This window comes from Balaenoptera acutorostrata, chromosome 10 (assembly GCF_949987535.1).
Source record: "Balaenoptera acutorostrata chromosome 10, mBalAcu1.1, whole genome shotgun sequence".
Lineage (NCBI taxonomy): Eukaryota > Metazoa > Chordata > Mammalia > Artiodactyla > Balaenopteridae > Balaenoptera > Balaenoptera acutorostrata.
Window position 1 is genome coordinate 40,449,047 of NC_080073.1, and position 22,942 is coordinate 40,471,988.

Genomic DNA, 22,942 nt, shown 5'->3' on the forward strand with positions numbered 1-22,942 from the left:
TAAATGAGTCTTTTTTTTTTTTTTTTATTTCATCGCGCGGCTTGTGGGATCTTAGTTCCCCGATCAGAGGTCAAACCCAGGCCCCGGCACGGAAAGTGCCAAGTCCTAACCACTGGACCGCCAGGGAAGTCCCAATAAAACTTTAAATGAATCAATATTTCATAGCTTCCTATTTTTCTTACTGCATGCTTAAATCCATGTAATTTGTAGTAAATTCCTAAGAATAATCTTAAGTTTTTCTCTTGAAAGATTGATTTTACTAAGCTGTAAAAACCTACAGTGCTTTTAACTTTTACAGTTATGCATTTTCCCACCATAATGGACTACTTGCACAAGACAAACGCTAATACTAAGGAAGAAAGTTTGTTGTAGTGATTACTGAGACAAGAGGTTGCAATTTGTTCCTCCTTTTATTTCTACCAGTTTTCTTGCATGTGTTTTATTATTTTATTTATTTATTTATTCTTTTGATATAAATTATTTATTTATTTTTGGCTGCATTGGGTCTTCGTTGCCGCGCACGGGCTTTCTCTAGTTGCGGCAGGTGGGGGCTACTCTTCGTTGCAGTGTACGGACTTCTCATTGCGGTGGCTTCTTTTGTTGCAGAGCACGGGCTCTAGGCGCGTGGGCTTCAGTAGTTGTGGCTCACGGGCTCTAGAGCGCAGGCTCAGTAGTTGTGGCTCGCGGGCTCTAGAGTGCAGGCTCAGTAGTTGTGGCGCACGGGCTTAATTGCTCCGTGGCATGTGGGATCTTCCCGGACCAGGGCTTGGACCCGTGTCCCCTGCATTGGCAGACAGATTCTTAACCACTGCGCCACCAGGGAAGTCCCCCATATACTTTTTTTTTTTTTTTTTTAAACAAGGTTTTGTTTTTTGTTTTTTTTTTCTTTAATTTTTATTTTATTTTATTTATTTATTTATGGCTGTGTTGGGTCTTCGTTTCTGTGCGAGGGCTTTCTCTAACTGCGCCAAGTGGGGGCCACTCTTCATCGCGTTGCGCGGGCCTCTCACTATCGCGACCTCTCATGTTGCGGAGCACAGGCTCCAGATGCGCAGGCTCAGTAATTGTGGCTCACGGGCCCAGCCGCTCCGCGGCATGTGGGATCTTCCCAGCCAGGGCTCGAACCCGTGTCCCTTGCATTAGCAGGCAGATTCTCAACCACTGCGCCACCAGGGAAGTCCCCCCATATACTTTTTAATTTCAGGTTATGTTTAAAAATGGAAAGCCTGGTGTTCTGCAAAGATGCTAATGTACATGACCACAGAGAGGGACTGCCTCCCTTAGCTAATTCAGGGAACATTTTCTGTATTTTCATGCCAGCAGGGAACTAGTAAGTGTAGTTCGGTTGACAGAGCCACGTCCAAGTGATTCATGAAGCACTACTTACCCCTACAAGATAAGGTCCATATTCCTAGTCCCTGGTAAAGAAAAGTGACTTCATTTGCCTGATAGTAATTAACCGTTTTTTTAAAAAATGGGAATATAACCTAATCTGACCTCCTTTTGTATATATTTTTAAGAATTATTCTGTGACATTATTTGGAAATTAAGATAAATGGAATAGTTGAAAGGGTTTTAAGGCTTGAAATCAAAAGACCTGATTTGAATCTTACTGGCTGTAACCTTGGATAAATTGAGGGGTTTTTTTGCACTTCATTTTTCTTATTATTGAAAAGGACAAAATGGCACTTGCTCTGTTTACCTCCCAGAGATGCAAGAAAAAGTGTTTACCTTGGGTAAGACTGTTACGGAGCTGTGATTTTCTAATCTATAAAATGGGGGAGTCTCTTTTAGCTCTAAAATTTTAGATTTTAATTCCTTTTTTGTTAAAAATGATGACAAGAGTTTCTAGGAATGTTTTTCCCTTTGCAGTTCTCATCATATGAAACATTTTTTCCCCCCTTAACCAGGCAGTTGCAGTGGTGCAGAATGGCAGACCTCAGTCTTGCAGATGCATTAACAGAGCCACCTCCAGAAATTGAGGAAGAGATAAAACGGGACTTTATTGCCACACTGGAGGCAGAGGCCTTTGATGATGTTGTGGGAGAAACTGTTGGAAAAACAGACTATATTCCTCTCCTGGATGTTGATGAGAAAACCGGGAATTCGGAGTCAAAGAAGAAACCATGCTCAGACACTAGCCAGGCTGAAGGTAAGTAATTAAGCCAGACTGGATAGATAGGTTCAGAAAGTAGATAAGGGATTACGCTTTGGGTCATAATCTTAGAAACCTTTGAGGAAACTGAACTGAGTTTTTTAGTATAGACTAGCAACTTTCTCTTTATCTAAATTTCTTGGAAACCAAGGAGGTAGGTTCATTACCCTTCAGTAGAGTATGTGTTCTTGAAGCTGTGGATTACTCTTAACCCTAAAGTTTCTTCTGTAATGTCTCAACTGCTATATAATTTGCCTCTTAATTTCCTAAATTAAACTGTCTGCTGTGCCTTTTCTTTGAAAGTAGCTTTGTAAAGTTAGATACTTTAAATTCTGTATTTATACCAAGACAATTTGGAACAGAGTCAGATGCCACCTGTCTTTGAGAGTAGTCCTAGGTCAGGATTAAAAAATGGGTTAAATCCTTTAAAGGAGATTTGCTGTCTTTATATATTGCTGGGTCAGATTTGCTAACATTTGATTGAGGATTTTTGCATCTATGTGCATGTGGGATATTGGTCTGTTGTTTTCTTGTGAGGCCTTTGTCCGGTTTTAGAACTGAGGTCATGCTGACATCATAGAATGAGTTGGGAAGTGTTCCCTCCTGTTCTGTTTTCTAGAACAGTTTGTGTTGAATTGATGTTTTTTTCTTTAATGTTTGACAGGCTTTGTCAGTGAAGTCATCTGGATCTGGAGTTTTCTCTGTCAAGTTTTTAACTGGGAATTCAGTTCGTTTAAGAGATACAGAACTGTTCAAGTTTTCTATCTTTTCAAGTGAGCTTTGGTGTTTTGTATCTTTCAAGGAATTGGTCTATTTCCTTTAAGTCATCGAATTAATGGAGATAAAATTATAATATTACCTTATTCTTTTAATGTCTGTAGGATCTCTTGTCATGTCCTCTCTGTTTTCAGTGCCTGCTTGTATCTTTTAATATTTCCTTCATTCTGCTTACTTTTAGTTGATTTGCTCTTTTTCTAGTTTTTTAAGGTGGCAGCTTAGATCATTGATTTGAAACATTTCTTTTCTAAAATAAGCATTTTTTAAAAATTGAGATATAATTGACATAAAACATTATATTAGTTTCAGGTATACAACATAATGATTCAATATTTGTATATATTGTGAAATGATGACACAAGTCTAGTTAACATCCATCACCACATACAGTTTGAATTTTTTTCCTCTTGTGATGAGAATTGCTAATATCTACTCTCTTAGCAACTTTCAAATATAGTACAGTGTTATTATTAACTATAGACACCATGCCATACAGTGTATCCTCAGGACTTATTTTATAAATTTTTTATCTTATTTATTTTGACTCCTTTCACCCATTTGCCCACCCCTCACCTTTGGCAACCACCTAAAATAGGCTTTTTAAAAAAAAATTTACTTATTTTATTTATTTTATTTTTGTCTGTGTTGGGTGTTCGTTGCGGTGCACGGGCTTTCTCTAGTTGCAGTGCGCCGGCTTCTCGTTGCGGTGGCTTCTCTTGTTGCAGAGCACGGACTCTAGGCGCGTGGGCTTCAGTAGTTGCAGCATGCGGGCTCAGTAGTTGTGGCTTGTGGGCTCTAGAGCTCAGGCTCAGTAGTTGTGGCACACGGGCTTAGTTGCTCTGCAGCACGTGGTATCTTCCCAGACCAGGGCTTGAACTCATGTCCCCTGCATTGGCAGGTGGATTCCTAATCACTGTGCTGCCAGGGAAGTCCCTGAATATTTTTTATAATATTGTTTTAACTCCAACATTGGCTTATTATGTATATTTCTTTTAAAAATTGTTTTATATTTGACCTAGAATTTACTGTGTATGTTAATTTCTTTCAGTTTGCCTTCCAGTAATATTCTACCATTTCATGTATACTGTAAAATTCCATGCAAGATAGTAAATGTCCAATTCCTCTTTCATTTTTTGTGTTATTGTCATACACATAATTGGACTTATGTTAGTTACCTACCTTGTTACTATTTTTGCTTTAGCTTGTCAATTACCTTTTAGAATGAATAAAAACACGGGAAAAATATACCTTTACTCTAATTTTTACCGTTTTGGGCATTCTTCATTTCTTTGTATAGACCCAAATTTCTGTCTAGCACCATAGTCCTTCTGCCTGAAAAACTTGTAACACTTCTTCTCTTATAGTACAAATCTGCTTAGCAGTGAATTATCTCAGCTTTGTTTTATTTGAAAAACAAACCTTAAGTTTTGGAAGGTACTTTTTGCTACGTGTCTATTCTGTGTTACTTTTTTCTTTCAGTAATTTAAAAGAAAATTAGTTGTCCTACTTGCATGGTTTCCTATGGGAAATCTGTTACAATCTTGATCACTGTTCTCCCCCACCCCCCCCACCTTCAAGGCTATCTTTATCTTGGGTTTTTAGCAGTTTGAACGTGTTGTGTTTAGGTGATATTTTGTTCAGTTTGAATGTCTTGTGTTTAGGTGATATTTTGTTATTTGTCCTTCTTGGCTTCTCTGAGCTTGATCTGTGCTTTGCCTCTTTCTTTCTCTCTTCTCCTTCTGGGATTCCAGTTACATTTTTGTTAGATTTTTGAGTATTGTCCCACAGTCCTTGGATGCTCTGTGTTTCATTTTGGGTACTTTCTTTTCATCTATCTTCAAATTCCCCGATTTTTTTCCTGGTTGCGTTGAGTCTAATGATGAGCACTCAGTGGCATTCTTTATCTTTAATATCTTTACTGTTTTTAACTTCTAGCATTTCTGTTTGACTTTTAGAGTTTCCATCTCTCTGCTGAAATTATCCATCTGTTAATGCATATTTCTATCTCTTCCACTATAGACTTTAACACATTAATCATAATTATTTTAAATGTCTGTCTGGTAATTTGAACATCTGGGTCATCTCTCAGTCTGATTATTTTGTCTCTTTACTGTTTTTTTCTGGTACTTTTTATGTGTATCTTAATTTTTGAGTGAATGCTGGACCTCACATGTAAAACAGTAGAGACTGAAATAAAATATTTATGCCTGGAAATGAGTGTATGGTCAGGCCACTCAAGATGGCTGTTCTCTTGCTCTCTGTACATCCCCTTCTTGACCAGTGCCTGCTTCACCTGTACCCTACTCACATGCCCGACCTTCCTACACTCTTGCCCCCGCCCCAGCTGGTGACTATTTTTATCAAAGGGGTAGTGAGGGGCGTGCACCTCTGCTGGTTTCCCTGGTAACTAATGAACCCACCTGACGTAATTCTCCTATAACTGGTAGTCCCCCCCACCCCCCGCCGGCAGTGAAGACTGCTACCATGTCCTGCCTGCTGTCTGCTGCACACGGTGGGGTGTCGCTCCAGGACCTTGCTTCAGCTGTGTAAGGTCCCCCATCCATTACACCGTTGATGTCTCTGTTGCTGACTCTGGGCTCTTTCTTCAGTTTTAGAGCTGGGCAAGCACAGACCTTGTAGGCCTGCGGGGTACAACCCAACAATGGGCAACTCTCTTCTTTTACTAGTTAATTAATACTTTCAAAGGGTTGAAAGGGTTGAGTCAATTTAGGCCAGGGCTGAGCTAGGGTTGGGCTTTGTTGTTGCTATGATGATCTTCAGAGCACTACTGGCTTCAAATTCTTCCATTTCTGGTGTGTAGAGTAGGGACTGAGGTGCTGGAAAGCTTTTCTCAAAAGTTCTTTTCTCAAAGTTCTTGTTCCACTCCCAGCTTTTGGCCCTGCTGTGCACCTGTGTCTCAGAAGGATCTCTCTCCATGCTCTCCCCTCCCTTATCAGAAGAGGGATAGCCTGGTAGCGGGCAGGAGTTATTTTATTTTTGTTTTTTGGTCTTGGTTTAGGCTCAGGCCTGTGTGCATGCGTCTTGTGGTTGAGTCTTTTTCTCAGTCACACTATCCCTCTTACATGGCTGGCGTTTTCTAAAGGTATTGGCATAGGATCCTGGGCTAGGACTCTTTCTGGCTCCTCCCCTAGGGTAAGAGGGGGTTTTCTTGTTAACTTCTTCCCCAGCTGCGGTGGGTCTTCACCCGGGCCCTGGGGCTGACAGGGTTTGATACTCCTCCCCCAGCAGCTTAAAGCTTCTGTTTGCGTAGGAGAGAGGAGTCCTGGGGGCCAGGGCTTCTTGCCTTTGCTTTTAGTGGCAGCTTTTTCCAGGTCTGCACCACCTAGAGCAGCTCTCTGGTCCCCCCTCTGCCTCCAGTCTTTCTAACCTGCGAGTGGGTATGAACTCCTTTTGTGTCTGTGGATCCCAGGGACCCTTTACTCTCACGCTAGCCTTCACTTAGCCTTTAGCAAATCGTTAAACTCTTTAGTTGAATTCTTCTCACCTGCTTGCATGGCATGTGAGACACAGGAGAACTATTGCTTACCTCCCATATCTCCTTGAGGGGAATGTCTTTCTTTGGATTCCACACTACTTGGTTGCCCTAAAACCTCAGCTCTCTGGTGAGTTTGTTTTTGTAGTTGAGTTGTTGTAGTTGAGTTCGATTTTGTAGTTGATCTGGGTTTTTTGTTGTTGATAGGGTGGGAGTGACATTTCTTCTGGCTTTCTGTAGCCTGAGTGGAAGAGGAACTCCTGCTTTTTGTATATGTGCTTTATTTGGGGGGTGGGAGGGTAACCACAAATGATCAAAAGAAATATTATTGAGAGTTTAAAATCAAATTATATCCGTATAAATATTTACTCCAAGAAAAAAATTGGATTCGTTAATGGAAAATGGAAATGTCTGTTCTCTTTTAATCCGTAATGGTCAGTGGAGTTATTTGTCCTTTGATTAACCTAAAAGGAACACTTTAGTTGGAAGAAAGGAAATGGTACAGAGTAAATATTTTAATAACTTGAGTCATGGCTAAGATACTCTTCCCATCCGCATTAACTTACCCTCATCAGTCATAGGTGGAGGAAGCTTGCTGCTTTTCATTTAAAATCTTCCTTTAGCTGTGCGTGGCTCCTACCACCTGGGACTCAGCTTAGGTGGGTGAGGATAATGAGATGGTAGCAGTAGATTTTCTTGTGGTTCATCTTGGGTGACTTGATCTATGTACCATGAACTTGACCCAAGAGGAGGAGAGTTTTTAAGAAACTGTTTTGCTTATAAAAATTATTAAATTTTTCCTGCTGATACTTTAAATATTTGAATAACCTGTAATTAACCTTCTTAACCACTGCGCCACCAGGGAAGCCCCATCACTGGTGCTCTTGATATGACTTTACAGCAGGCTAACTTAGGCCAACTACTGGAAATTTATCAACCAGCTTCCTGCATCTAGATATAGAAAGGTTAGTTAAGTGGGTTACACATAATGGAACTCTCTGGGCAATGGTGTTTTTATTTCTTTTAATTATTATACACCTACTGTAATTGCCCTTAGCTTTAAAATGAGGGGGAAGGAAAGTGAGACTGCCTTTATGGCACTTAGCACAAAGTAGGAAATGTTGCTTTTTTTCCCCCCAGGTATAGTTCTTGCCCCAAATCTGGAAAAAATGATTTCTCCAAGAAACTATGGTATTTCAAGTTCACAGTGTGGGTGCTAGGGATACCTCTTCTGTACTATACTCTTTCCCATTTTACCCCCATTTAGTTGTGCGTCTACAAGTATTTTCCCATAGCATTGCCTCCATAAAATACCTAAATAACCAAATACCTAGAAATGAAACTGTTTTTAAACTTCTTCTAAAATGCCTGTCTCCTTGGGAAACAATTCTCAAGATACTTTTTCAGAACATATGTATTACTTTTTTTTTTTCCTTCAAAAATGTTGTCTTCCTAATACTTGTTCAATATCAGCTCTATATGGCTCTATTTTCAAGGCTAGGAAGACAAAAGACAGAAGCTTTCTCTTAGATGTAACAATATAACTTCTGTCACTCTTGTTCATTCAAAACATTGTCACAGATGTTTGAATGAACATCTAACATATTGTTGACCCTTAAACACAAATAGTTGGCAAATTTGTGGGTAAGCCACTTAATTTTTCTGTACTCCATGTGCTTAGATAGAGCACTTATGATATTGAGAGGATACTTACTCCCCAACATTCCAGGAGGCTAAGAACTTATTTCTACAGAATGTTTTAATCTTAAGACAGTGGTTCTCAAAGTGTGGTTCTTGGACCAGCAGTATCACTTGGGACCTTGTTCAAAATGCAATTCTTAGGCAAACGCTGGGGATAGGACTCAGCAATTGGCTTTTTATTTTTTAAATTTATATTTATTTATTTATTTATGGCTGCGTTGGTTCTTCATTGCTGCACGCGGGCTTTCTCTAATTGCGGAGAGCAGGGGGCTACTCTTCGTTGCTGTGCGCAGGCTTCTCATCGCGGTGGCTTCTCTTGTTGTGGAGCTCGGGCTCTAGGTGCGTGGGCTTCAGTAGTTGTGGCACATGGGCTCAGTAGTTGTGGCGCGTGGGCTCTAGAGCACAGGCTCCCTAATTATGGTGCTCGGGCTTAGTTGCTCCACGGCATGTGGGATCTTGCTGGATCAGGGCTCGAACCGGCGTCCCCTGCGTTGGCAGGCATATTCTTAACCACTGAGCCACCAGGGAAGTCCCAGCAATCTGTTTTTTAACAAGCCCTTTTTGCAAGTGACTTGGATGCACGTCCATGACTGAGAAACATTGATCCTGGAGAAAGGGCCTAAGTAAGTCCTGGGAAGGATGATAACTAGATACTACAGAACTTTTCATTGTTCAACTGACTGGGGCTTTCTATTGTGGAGCTTTGTAACTACCTTCATTGGCCACCAGAGGGCGATGTTGGCACAAGCCTGACTTTTACACAAGAAGGAGGCCATGCATTGAGACCATGCTGAATCCTCCCCATTTTGCCCAAAGCGCACTCACTGTGGGTCTCTTCTTCACAGCACACATGCCCACTCACCTTCTTGCTACTTCCCTTCTCTGCCAAATTGATTTGCCAGCAGTGGGACTCTGAAATCCCACTGCTGGGAAAGAGAAGAGATTGCAGGAGAAGAGATAAAAAAAAACAGTAAATTTCAATATCCTTATATCTCAGAGCATGTGATTAGTTTAAAAAACTTGTGTTGTTTTCAGTGCTGTATGTATTTAGCTGAGAAAGTTTTCACTTCATGAAATGGGAGTCTGTCCCTCTGGGAAATCAGAAAGAAGACAGTATAGCACCTTTCGAATGAGGACGTACCCTACTGGGTACGTCCAGTAGGGTACGTCTAATAATCATTTCCAATGATTAGAGCCCAAGCCTTATCTCCAGAGAAGTATGCAAAGCTTTTTCCTACTCTAAAACCTAATTGTTTTTGTGTTGTAGTGTTTTTATTCTTCTCTTCTGAGCGTAGATTTTGAGATCGTTAGGTGTTATGTGTATGGTAGAATCTCCGTCTCCCTTTTATTTTCTTCTAACCTTGTGTTGCTTTTATTTTATTCTGGTAAATTGCTTATTTCTTAGTCTTGCAGTTATTACCTAGTCTGGTAATGTCATTTAAATGAGTTTTATATAAGGCAAAAGTAAATTAATTTCAGTGTTCTCTTGAGGTTACTTTGTAGTTTAGTGATCAATCTACAGTCAACAATCTATAGTTGTTCTATAGGTAAGTCAATATAGTTGATCAATCTACAGTTAAACAACAATGAGAATAATAATAGTTAACATGTACTTAACACTGTGCAATTGCCACGGTGCTGCCTCCAGTGTTATTGTGTTCAGTCCTCTTGGTGACCATGGGAAGTAGATATTATCCCGTCTTTCAGGTGAGGCTATTCAGGCTTAGGGAGCACAAGGGAATTGCATTTGATCATTTAGTTTATAGTGACAGAACCACAACCTGAACCCAGGTCTTATGATTTTTAAACCCCATGTTCTTTCTGTGAACCCTTACCATCTTCATGAATGCATACTTTCTGATTGATTTAATGTCTCATAGATAACTGTTTTTCAAAACTAAAGGTTCACTTATTTAGATCAAAAGGTAGAATTATTAGACCTATAAACATTATGTTCAGGAAATGTAAATGAGAGTCTTATTTGCATAAAGAGCATGTACTTGAGGACTCTGCTACTAATTCATACGAATTTATAAAACCTTCTGCCTTCCTAGACAGCTATTTCACATCTTCTCTCTGTTCAAACCTCCAGCACTTGCTTTCCTGTTCATATTCTCAGTTGATGTCTTTTAGAACAGATAATCAGTAAACTCAATCAAAAGAGAGTTTATGCACCCCCCCCCCCCATCTCCTAAACTACTTTTATCTGTGCCCTTTACTCTGGTATTACTTTTATTGTCATCAGTGAACTGCTCATTGCTCTCACTCAAGGGTACTGCTATAGCAATTGTCTCCTCTGTCTCCTGCATCATCAGTTCCTGTCTTCAACTGGGCCATTCATCAGCATCAAACATACCATAATTTTTTCCTTCATAAAAAATCCTATCTCAGTCTATGTCCATCTCATTTACTTTCTTTTATTCTGCTCCTTCTTTGAAAAAGGTGTATCTACTCCCTAATCCCAATTCCTTTCCTCTCATTCTCTCTTTTTTTAAAAAAAATATTTATTTATTTGGTTTTGCCGGGTCTTAGTTGTGGCATGCAAACTCTTAATTGTGGCATGCGAACTCTTAGTTGTGGCATGCGAACTCTTAGTTGTGGCATGCATGTGGGATCTAGTTCCCTGACCAGGGATTGAACCTGGGTCGCCTGCATTGGGAACGCGGAGTCTTAACCACTGCACCACCAGGGAAGCCCCCCTTTCATTCTCCCTTGAACCCACTCCCATCTGACTTTAACCCACACCATGTCACCCAACTGCTCCTTTGAAGGTATAAGACTTTACATTGCCAAGGATGAATCCAGGATGACTCAAGGTTTTGGCCTGAGCAACTGAAAGGAAGGAATTATCATCTTGTGAGATTGGGAAGGCTGTAAAAGGAGTAGATTTTGAGGGAAAGGTAAGAATTTCAGCTTATCTGATAGTGGAGAAGATACCTAGTCAAGAGCAGTAGGCAGCTAGATAAAAGAGTCTGGAACTGAGAGGAGAGTTCTGGGCTAAAGATACACATCTGGAGGTTGATGATAAAGCATTGGCTAAAAGTGGTCTTCTACAAAAAATCCTTTACGAATGGGTTTAGATGTAATCTTCCAAGAACATTCCCTGACTTCCCTCTCCCATCTTCTCCCACAACACCCTTTATCTTTCGTTTTCCCCTTGGTAAGTGCCTTTCTTCCTTGAACCTTCCTTTCTCATGGCACTTGTAAGGTCATAGTTAAGCTATCTGTTGTCTCACACTTAAGCTACTCTAGAGTAGGGATAGTGTTTTGTTTATTTCTATATTCCTGCAGAATGACACATTTAGGAAAAGCAAAGAGGCACAGAATAGTTCAAAGTGTACCAGCAACCTCAAGTTGCTCAGTGATAAGAAACCAGAGGTCACAATGACAAGTGAGACAAGTGACAGGGTGGAACCATGGAGAAGCACATCCAGTGACATCATGCAGAGTCTCACAGTCTGTGGGGAGATAAGGTGGGACTGGGAAACTTGGTCAGATATGCATTAAAGAGAGATCACTGCTCTTGGCACATGGTAGATATACAATCATTGCTCGTTAAACTGAATTGAAGTCATTTTATCTGTTATTGAACTAGAATCATTTCGTTCAGGTTTGGGTTATGTTAATATGCAGACTAACAAGTAATGAATGTCTGCAAACTAAAGTGGTAGGTCTTGGGACTTCCCTGGTGGCGCAGTGGTTAAGAATCCGCCTGCCAATGCTCAACATCACTAATCATTAGAGAAATGCAAATCAAAACTACAATGAGGTATCACCTCACACCGGTCAGAATGGCCATCATCAAAAAATCTACAAACAATAAATGCTGGAGAGGGTGTGGAGAAAAGGGAACGCTCTTGCACTGTTGGTGGGAATGTAAATTGATACAGCCACTATGGAGAACAGTATGGAGCTTCCTTAAAAAACTAAAAATAGAACTACCATATGACCCAGCAATCCCACTACTGGCCATATACCCTGAGAAAACCATAATTCAAAAAGAGTCATGTACCACAATGTTCATTGCAGCTCTATTTACAATAGCCAGGACATGGAAGCAACTTAAGTGTCCATCAACAGATGAATGGATAAAGAAGATGTGGCACATATATACAATGGAATATTACTCAGCCATAAAAAGAAACGAAATTGAGTTATTTGTAGTGAGGAGGATGGACCTAGAGTCTGTCATACAGATTGAATAAGTCAGAAAGAGAAAAACAAATACCGTATGCTAACACATATATATGGAATCTAAAAAAAAAGAAAAAAAAGGTTCTGATGAACGTAGGGGCAGGACAGGAATAAAGACGCAGATGTAGAGAATGGACTTGAGGACACGGGGAGGGGGAAGGGTAAGCTGGGATGTAGTGAGAGAGTGGCATTGACATATATACACTACCAAATGTAAGATAGATAGCTAGTGGGAAGCATCTGCATAGCACAGGGAGATCAGCTTGGAGCTTTGTGATCACCTAGACATAGGAAGGGTGGGAGGGAGACGCAGGAGGGAGGGGATATGGGGATATATAGCTGATTCACTTTGTAATACCGCAGAAACTAACACAGCATTGTAAAGCAATTATACTCTAATACAGATGTTAAAAAAAAAAAAATCCACTTGCCAATGCAGGGGACATGGGTTCGATCTCTGGTCTGGGAAGATCCCACATGCCACGAAACAACTAAGCCCGTGCACCACAACTACTGAGCCTGCGTTCTAGAGCCCGTGAGCCACAACTACTGAAGCCCGCGTGCCTAGAGCCCGTGCTCCACAACAAGAGAAGCCACCGCAATGAGAAGCCCGCGCACCACAACAAAGAGTAGCACCCACTCGCCGCAGCTAGAGAAAGCCCGTACACAGCAATGAAGACCCAATGCAGCCAAAGATAGATAGATAGATAGATAAAAAATAAATAAATAAAAATGGTCCACATCAAAAAAAAACACTTAAATTTTAATTTAAAAAGTTTCTGTAACCAAAGGCTCCTATGCATTAACTTGGTCCAGAGGAGATTTATCATCACAATTATCGATATTAGGAGATTTATCATCACAATTATCGATATTAGTAGTACCCAGTTGATCACATTTATCACAGTTGTTTTTGACAAATTATTAACAACCATAAAAGTTGAATCTGATTGGAAATGTTTTTCTAATGAGATTATGGGGGCTATTATTTTCCTTGATTAGACCATAAATCTGGATAACTATTTTTTGTTAGGATGGAAAGGTTTTAACAATATTTAGTCCTATTGTTTTTATAGCTAATAATAGCCAAAAAACCTTATTCACTCAGCTAAGCATGTGGGAATGGAAGCTTTATTATGGTAATGTCTTCAGATCTTTGAGTTACATGCTAAGCATTCCATAACTCAGTATTATTAAACATTATGACCTCTTTGAATTTTGGAAAAGCAAAGAATTGAAAACTACCTAACCTGGAAAGGATTTGTTAGTCATTAGATAATTCACTTAGTTTAGGGGTTTGCTTTTGTTTCACAGATGTGTGATATTTTCTTTCATCCGTATGAGGAAAATGGCATATTTCTTTTTAAAAGTCTCCTATTTGCCGTATCAACATTGTTTCGCTGGGTGACATTTATTCTCTTTGAACGTGATGCCTTTCTTTTTTGGTAGTAGTTTTCCTCAGTTATTTGGCAATACTTGAGAGTCCCTGTGATAACATGACTGTTTTCTACCACCTGCCTCTGACAGGGGTGTGACAGTGCTGCCAGGTGTGGTGTAGGGCTCCCCCCCAACTCCTCTGGGTATCACCATTCACCCGTTGGCTTCCTCTTGTGCCAAAGCATTCAGTCTCTGTTCCCATCTTGGGTTTGGCACAAAGCTGACTATTGTGGGGTGAGGGAAGGAAAGCATAGGGGAAGTGAGGGCTCACCTGACAGCTTTTAACTGAGTCCCATCATCGCTGCTGTCTCTAAGCCTAGAGTATCTTGGAGTCCTGTGTTCCTATGCCTTCTTTGGGCTGGGGTTTCTCCTTAGTGTGGTCTATTTGCTTCATTTTCTTGGATATTCGTTGTAATTTCTGTTCCACTGGGGGGGGGTACCCTTCTTGATTTATAGATCTTTTATTAATTTTTTTAGCAGTCTTTCCTGCTGCTTCTAACTGCTTGTGATAGTATGTTGAAGCTGGCCTGTGTGCTTCAGTTGGCTATCTATCCACTATTTAAGGTGCTCAGTTAAAACAGGACTTTACATCTGTGAAAATCTTCCTTTTTATCCCCATCTCTGTTTCCCTGCACTACATTCCTTAGCAGTTACCAGTGGTGTTTGGTATATTTTTTTCCCCACACCTTTTCTTATTATTTGTGTGTGTTGTATGTCTTTTTGTGAACTACATACCTAAAATGGATTCTTTTTTTTTTTAACATCTTTATTGGAGTATAATTGCTTTACAATATTGTGTTAGTTTCTGCTGTATAACAAAGTGAATCAACTATATGCATACGTATATTCCCATAACTCCTCCCTTTTGCGTCTCCCTCCTACCCTCCTTATCCCACCCCTCTAGGTGGTTGCAAAGCATGGGGCTGATCTCCCTTGTGCTGTGCAGCTGCTTCCCACTAGCTATCTGTCTTACATTTGGTAGTGTATATATGTCAGTGTTACTCTATCACTTTGTCCCAGTTTACCCTTCCCCCGCCCCGTGTCCTCAAGTCCATTCTCTACCTCTGCGTCTTTATTCCTGTCCTGCCCCTATGTTCATCAGAACCATTTTTTTTTTTAGATTCCATATATATGTGTTAGCATATGGTATTTGTTTTTCTTTTTTTGACTTACTTCACTCTGTATGACAGACTCTAGGTCCATCCACCTCACTACAAATAACTCAATTTCATTTCTTTTTATGGCTGAGTAATATTCCATTGTATATATGTGCCACATCTTCTTTATCCATTCATCTGTCGATGGACACTTAGGTTGCTTCCATGTCCTGGCTATTGTAAATAGTGCTGCAATGAACATTGTGGTACATGACTCTTTTTGAATTATGGTTTTCTCAGGGTATATGGCCAGTAGTGGGATTGCTGGGTCATATGGTAGTTCTATTTTTAGTTTTTTAAGGAAGCTCCATATTGTTCTCCATAGTGGCTGTATCAATTTACATTCCCACCAACAGTGCAAGAGGGTTCCCTTTTCTCCACACCCTCTCCAGCACCTAAAATGGATTCTTGAGTTAAGCTGGTATTTCAAAATTTGATAGACTGCCAGATTGTCTCATTAAAAAGTTGTTTCAATTTATATTCCTCCAGTGGAGTATCAGATTACCCATTTTTCTACACCTTTGCCAACACAGGCTATTATCAAATTTAAAAAAAGATTTTATTACTCTCATGGCCAGAAGACGGTATCATTTTTGTAATTCGCATTTTCCTATAGTCTGCATTTTATTTTATTTTTTTGCAATTTGCATTTTCATGTGAGGCAGATTTTTGAAAATATGCATTCTTTCTTGAGCTAGGAAGAATAAATTTTATAAGCTTACTGTGTGAGGGTAAAAGGGAATTTATTTAAGCCAAATATGTTCTAGCTCATATTTGTTCTATCTCTCTGGATAAGTAAAACAATATGTGAAACCCTAGCATGGTGCATGGTGCATGGTGCATACTGGGTATTTAATAAAAGTCTGTTATCTTTCATTCCTTTATTTTCCTCTCTTCTAACAGTTACTTGATATTTTCTTTTCAGTCTGCCTTGTTCTTTTAGGTGGTTCTCTTTAGTTGTTCCTCTGTTACCTGAGATTACAGAATGAATGATCTTTTCAGTGAGTTTATATGAAAGATTTCTGCCTTGGATTTGTGGGACCCAGAAGCTTGGACATTGTAGTTTGCTGTCTTCCAAAGTAAAATCTTGCATTTTATAGTTTAGTAGCATATGTTCTAGATTTTTACTTGACTCATGAAAAATATGTCTGTGAGGTGGTTTTTTTTTTTTCCTACTAAGGTAACTAAGCATTATTTATTTATTTTTTTTTTAAAAAGTCACCTACTTTATTTATTTATTTATTTTTGGCTGTGTTGGGTCTTCGTTTCTGTGCCAGGGCTTTCTCTAGTTGCGGCGAGTGGGGGCCACTCTTCATCGCAGTGCGCAAGCCTCTCACTGTCACGGCCTCTCTTATTGCGGAGCGCAGGCTCCAGAAGCATAGGCTCAGTAGTTGTGGCTCACGGGCCCAGTTGCTCCACGGCATGTGGGATCTTCCCAGACCAGGGCTCGAACCCGTGTCCCCTGCATTGGCAGGCAGATTCTCAACCACTGCGCCACCAGGGAAGCCCAGCATTATTTGACTTAGTTCCCTAATCTGTTTTAAAATTAATTAATTAATTTATTTATTTATTTATTTTTGGCTGCATTGGGTCTTTGTTGCTGTGCGCGGGCTTTCTCTAGTTGCAGAGAGCGGGGGCTACTCTTTGTTGCAGTGCACAGGCTTATCATTGTGGTGGCTTCTCTTGTTGCAGAGCATGGGCTCTAGGCACACGGGCTTCAGTAGTTGTGGCTCGCGGGCTCTAGAAGCGCAGGCTCAGTAGTTGTGGCGCACAGGCTTTGTTGCTCCACAGCATGTGGGATCTTCCTGTACCAGAGCTCAAACCCATGTCCCCTGCATTGGCAGGCGGATTCTTAACCACTACGCCACCAGGGAAATCCCTGTGAGGTTGTTAAGTAAGAGTGATTTGTAGGAACCTCTTGGGTTGGCAGGCTGACTGCAGAGCTAGGCAGGTTGCTGAAATGTTAGATATCGTCAGAGCCTTTCAGAAAAGTTTATATGTCCTCAAATTGACCTATACAGTCAGTGCAGTCAAGATCCCATCAGGATTTTTTTGTATAAATCAACAACTGATTCTAAAACTTATATGGAAAAGCAAAGACACTAAAATATAACCAAGACAATTTTGGAAAAGACCTAATTTGCAAGACTTGTGTGACATCATTTGAAGACTTTATGCAAATACAGTAATCCAGACATTGTGGTACTGGCAAAATGGATAGTTTATAGGTTGGTGGAACAGGAGAGTCCAGAAACACCTACCCGTAATATGGTCAGTTGATTTTCAAGAAAGGTGCAAAGGAATCAGTGGAGTAAAGGAACAATTAGATGTCAATGTACAAAAATATGAATAGACCCATATCTTATACCACGTAAAAAATTTAACTCCAAATGTGTCATAGACCTCAATGGGAAACCTAAATGAAAACTATAAAACTTCTAGAGGAAAACATAGGAGAAAATCCTGTGACCTTGGGTTAGGCAGTAATTTCTTAGATATCCCACCAAAAGCATGGAAGCATGAAGGAAAAAATGATAAATTAGACTTTATCAAAATCGAAAGCTTTTGCTGTTCAAAAGACACAGTTAAGAAAACAAAAATACATTTCTTGGATGTATTTTCTTGGAAAATACATTTATGGGAGAATATATTTGCAGAACTCATCTGATAAGGGTTGGTATTCAGAACAATAAAGAATCTTCAAAATTCAATAATAAGAAAATACATAACCCAATTAAAAAAAATAGTCCAAAAAATTTGACCATTCAATTCACCAAAGAAAATAAAAGAATGGCAAGTAAACAAATGAAAAGTTGCTCAACATCCTTAGTTATTAGGAAATAAGATACAACTATAGTCTATTAGGATAGCTTTAAAAAAAAAAAAAAAAAAAAAAAAGCCCTCTGCTTCCAGAAGTGCTGCTGGTGACTTCCAGGTAATCCTCATGTACAGGAGCAGTGATGGTGCCCTGGACTTTCTACATGGGTGGTGGTTGTTGGTTGTTTTTTTTTTTTTAATATTTATTTATTTGGCTGTGTTGCAGCATGCGGGATCTTTTGTTGCAGCACGCGGGCTTCTCTCTAGTTGTGGCACTCAGGCTCCAGAGCTCATGGGCTCTCTAGTTGTGGTGCGTGGGCTTAGTTGTCCCACGGCATGTGGGATCCTGGTTCCCTGACCAGGGATTGAACTCGCATCCCCTGCATTGGAAGGTGGATTCCCAACCACTGGACCACCAACGAAGTCCCACATGGGGGTTGTTTTAAGCGGCTCTGTATCCTTGGACCATTTGGCTTGAATCACAGGTTCTAAACCTGTGGTGCTTCATGATGGTTTTATTGAGTATAATAGTAACCTTTGACAATGTACAGAGCAGGAAAGACTTAGACTTGGTATTAGGAAAGCTTCTCCTGTAGTCGTGGTGCTTATCAGAGTTTGGATGCCATAGAAATCAATGACTCAGTTCTGTTCTGTGTTTCTGGATTTCCTTTTTTTTTTTTTTTATAACATTTTTAAAAATTATTTATTTATTTATTTATTTTTATTTATGGCTGTGTTGGGTCTTCGTTTCTGTGCGCGAGGGCTTTCTCTAGTTGCGGCAAGTGGGGGCCACTCTTCATCGCGGTGCGCGGGCCTCTCACTATCGCGGCCTCTCTTGTTACGGAGCACAGGCTCCAGACGCGCAGGCTCAGTAATTGTGGCTCACGGGCCCAGCTGCTCCGCGGCATGTGGGACCGTCCCAGACCAGGGCTCGAACCCGTGTCCCCTGCATTAGCAGGCAGACTCTCAACCACTGCGCCACCAGGGAAGCCCTGGATTTCCTTTTATTGGATCTTTAAATTTTGGACAGATTTTATCTGCTTTAAGCTAATACTATGAAGAGTGACAAAAATTCTACTAGTTAGACAGTAATTGTGTCTGTTTTTCATTTTTCTATCTGTCACAGCGGGTAATTATTCTTTGTGGTCATTGCAGGTACTTCATCTTCTCAAGCAACAGTGCTTGCCAACGGTGACCACGGAATAGAAGGGAATGATGCCACTGGTAAGTGATTCCCAGGAGTCCCCAAATGTGTGGGTGAAACAGTCACAGTAAACACCTTGATCAGCTCCTTTGAGGAAGATTGTTAGTGGAAGCATATAGATTATTTCTGAGGGTACTCTTGTTCTTGGTGGTTGTATTTAAACCCAGGGCATCTGCCCCATAACATTTCCAACAATGGAAAGAGAGAATTTCATTTGACATTCCTTGAATATCTTTTGTAGTTGTACCACATAGGAGCTGGATCAATCTTAACAATATGCTTTTGATGCAGAATGACCATCAAAAAAATGTTATAATGGAGTCCTTTGGCTGCTACATTTCTTTGGGCAGGTCTCATCCCTGAATGCACACTGCACTCAGTTTGCTTTCCATGGCTCAATGTTAGGAAACTTGTGAGCTGGAAATTAAAAGTTCTTTCCTTTCTGTTGTGCCCTCAGTCTGTTTTTCCTTTATTTTTCCCTTAACTGTTACTTTTGAAATCTGTCTCTGATGCCTAGCCCATTACCAGGGCTAACACTGAGCTCCTGTGGGTTCCCCCAGTGTCTTTGCAGTGAGCAAAATTCTTGAAGCAGTAGCAGGGTCCACAGGGATGTACAATACTATGTAAATCTTTGTTTAGGTAGCTGATATGAGAGCCATGTTGAATTTTTAAAAATAACTGCACTTAATTAGCTTAAGTGCACAATCAGGCTGATACTGTTGACCCAACTGAAAAGACTTTTAACTGGGCATAACGTTTGCTTCACATTACTGCAGGGAGGCAAGTGCTAGCCATGTCTGTGTTCCTCTTCTTGCACGCATACCTCAGCCTTGAGAAGCCTTTCCTTGAGCCACCATAGGATTTCTCAGTTTCTAAGGCTTCCAAAAAGCCTTCTGTTAGCAATAGCAGTTATTCCAGGATTTACTCTTTATTCTGTGACCTTTAGAAATGTTGTATACATCTTTGTATGTTAGGTTTACTGATGACTAGGTTCTATTAGTTGTGAATGTTAGTTTTACCCAGTGACAATAAATCCTTATTAGCAACTCATTAATTAGGAACTCTTTACTTCAAAGGCTAGAAACAACCTGAAGTGTGACCTTATTTATCTTCCAGTTTTGTGAACTGAAATTTTTTTGTTTTTTTTTTGTTTTTTTTGGTAATCTTAGTTCGTATGTAGTGTTCACTGTTTCTGTGTCTGCTTTGAAAACAAAGGTCTATATAATTTTGGTTTTAAGAAAATATTTGTAGAAATATCCCCATGATGAAAGGAGAAGAAGCTTGAACACAAACTTTTAAAAAATGAATAAATTCAGCTTTCTTTAATGAGGAGGCAGTGCTAGGGGAAGGAAAGGCTTGAAGGGATTGATTTGGTTAGCCATTTGGAAGAATGAATGCCATTTTCATCCGGGAAGGAAACGACTACCACACTAGAGTAGGTTTCTTCTCCAGCAGGATGTCAGTCTGACCAGAGGAGACTCAGACTTTATGTAGCAATTGTTTCCCACTGCCACAGCTTAGTTGTGCAGGAAAAAAGAACAGGAAGAACATGCAGCCTGGCCCTTACTGTTTGAAGACTTCAGTTCTCTGGCTGCAAAAAAGAACCCAGCTGTTTATGAACTGCCCAGTGCCATTATGAGAGCAGGTCTTTCTGCTCTTGGACACCTCTCCACCATCGTGTAGAATATAGTTTGCACACCTGGGGAAATGTTGTGTTCCCAACCTGACCTCTTGACTATATTAAAGCAGGTGCTTTACTGAAAATATGCATGTTTCATTGGGGGTGGAAAGGAGTAGGGAGGGGGCCAAGAGTGCATGTTTTCAGAGCATGTTGTGACATCATTCTAATTTGGCCATCACTAACTGGAGCATGTAGCTCCGTGCTCTTTTGAAAATTCCCACTTCTGTTTCCTTCAGGGTGTTATCTATAGTCGTAAGAGCAGACCCGCTCTGCTGACAGTGTATAAAGGGTTTATGAGCATCTTGCAATGTTGAACTTGCTGTTTACTAATGATCTGTGCTTTTCCACCCTTTCCTTCCCTTTCCTACTTCTTCCTCTCTTTCTATTTTTCTCCTCCTAGAAGCCTAGCGTGTCTCTCAACACTGGGGCTGCTGCAACACCAGACCAGTGATCTTTCCTAAGCACCGTTACACTTGTAAAACCTTCAGCATTTTGCAGAGCTTTGCTTTCCTTCCTGGACACGATATAGAAGAAGCTGAGGGTAGTTCTTCGGGGCCCATTTCTGCCGATGCCTGAGCAAACCACCTGCTTCCTTTTGTGCTCCGCAGGGCTTGATGGAACCTCGTTTCCCTTTGTGAGCACAAAGTACCAGATGAATTCTTTTTAATTTTAGTATTTTTATAAAGGTCATCTAATGTCTTTTATTTCTTGTTCTCTTTTAAAACTCATTTTTTTATTTAGTTCAGTCTCACATTTTTCTTTTCTTTAAACATTTTTAGTTGGCCTTTTTCATTTGGTTTTCAGATCTTCAACCTGAATCAGGGTAATGTAGCAGCAAATGAGAAGGTGTGCTTTCATAAAGGGATCGAGGCCACCAGCACTGCCGTGAACCTCCCTTCTTCTCTCCCTCCTCCCTCCCTCTGTGAGCTCGCTTTTAGGGTAGATTCATCTTTCAGGCTACCTATGTTTCTCTCTACCTTACTAACATCTGAATAATGATAGCTATTTTAATTTAAAGTTTTCTAATTTAGAGTAGTTCTGATTAAACTTTGAAAAATATTTCCCAAAATGAAATCATCCTTTGTTATTTGCAACTTGGGCTGAAATTGTTTCTATTACGAAATTATGATCTATTTTTCCAGGCTTAGATTCTGAAAATTTGACAGCCTTATTATTGTGTGTGGAATTTCATATCCCAAATTTCTTAACATGATCATGAACTATCAAGGTAATAATTGGGAAGTTAAGGAAAATGGAATCCTGTATTGTTAAATACTGGGATGTTGATACAGATAGAAAATAACTTTTTCTGTAGCAACCTGAGAATGATGTTAAATTGCAACACATTGAAGAACTACAACCAATTATTAGGTTTCTAATGAAATGATTATCTGACTGGACTCCTGGAGCTCTGTTCAGTGTTAGCCTCCCTATGAACTGTGGAGGTGCCTTCGTGCAGCCTGAGGTGGGATTGGTGGGTCACATATAAATACCTGTGTGTCAAGTCCTTTACCACGAACCTTGGGATTTACTTTCACACATTCTGAGGATTGTCCCAGTAGGACTTTGTTTTTCTCATTCCTCATTTTCCCAAACTAAAAGCTAAAAAAATCTGAAACCATCTGGGACAAATACTGTGGAACTTTTCAAATGATAAGCTTTGATTGGATTTTTAGAAATAGAATATAAAACATGGGCCGTGTTTTGAAATTGTAGAGGAGTTCTGGTTTAAGATCTGGAATGTGAGATACTCTTCAAAATTTTCTATCCTCTTACTGACTTTGCAGGTTGTATAATCACTAAGCTACTGATTATTTCAGATTAAATATTTGCCACCATGTTCTCAGGAAGATTTGAGATGTACATTGTTTTAGATCCCCTGATACAAAACTACTTTGGGGATGGGAAAGTTAGAATATTATGAAAGTTTAAACCAAGACCCTGCAATGACTTCTGGAATTTAGGAAACGTTCCCTCCTGTGGTAACAAGGGTTTGTTTGTCTGCCAGGAATTCCTTCTGTGGGTTCTGGAGAGAAGACACTAAGGGAGGCACATTTTAGAGGGAAGTGCTTATGCTAACATTCTAAGCAGTTGGTAAATATGAAAACTCTTAGCAAAGGAGAAAAATATGAAAAATACCATAGGAGAGCACACCATCAAATAAAACATAGCTCTTTTCATTTGGTATGTAGTTGTTTCATATGTTTTTTTGTGCCTTTTTTTTTTCTAGCCAAGGAACTTTTCACAGCTGTTAGTGCTAACTTTAAAAAATCATGCTTGACATCTTTCTATCACTTCTAACTAATCTCTGCAGCTTGTCTAGGTG

The 22,942-nt window shown here is 40.0% G+C and overlaps 1 protein-coding gene across 1 annotated transcript in view; it reads left to right on the forward strand.

Moving 5' to 3' along the window:
- The first annotated feature begins 1,910 nt into the window (after window positions 1-1,910).
- MAP4 (microtubule associated protein 4) overlaps window positions 1,911-22,942 on the forward strand; it is a 109,781-nt gene continuing 88,749 nt past the window's right edge. Inside the window, 2 exon segments of the mRNA XM_007168824.2 lie at window positions 1,911-2,152; window positions 18,887-18,955. Coding sequence (XP_007168886.2) covers window positions 1,930-2,152; window positions 18,887-18,955 — 292 coding nt within the window. The 5' untranslated portion in view covers window positions 1,911-1,929.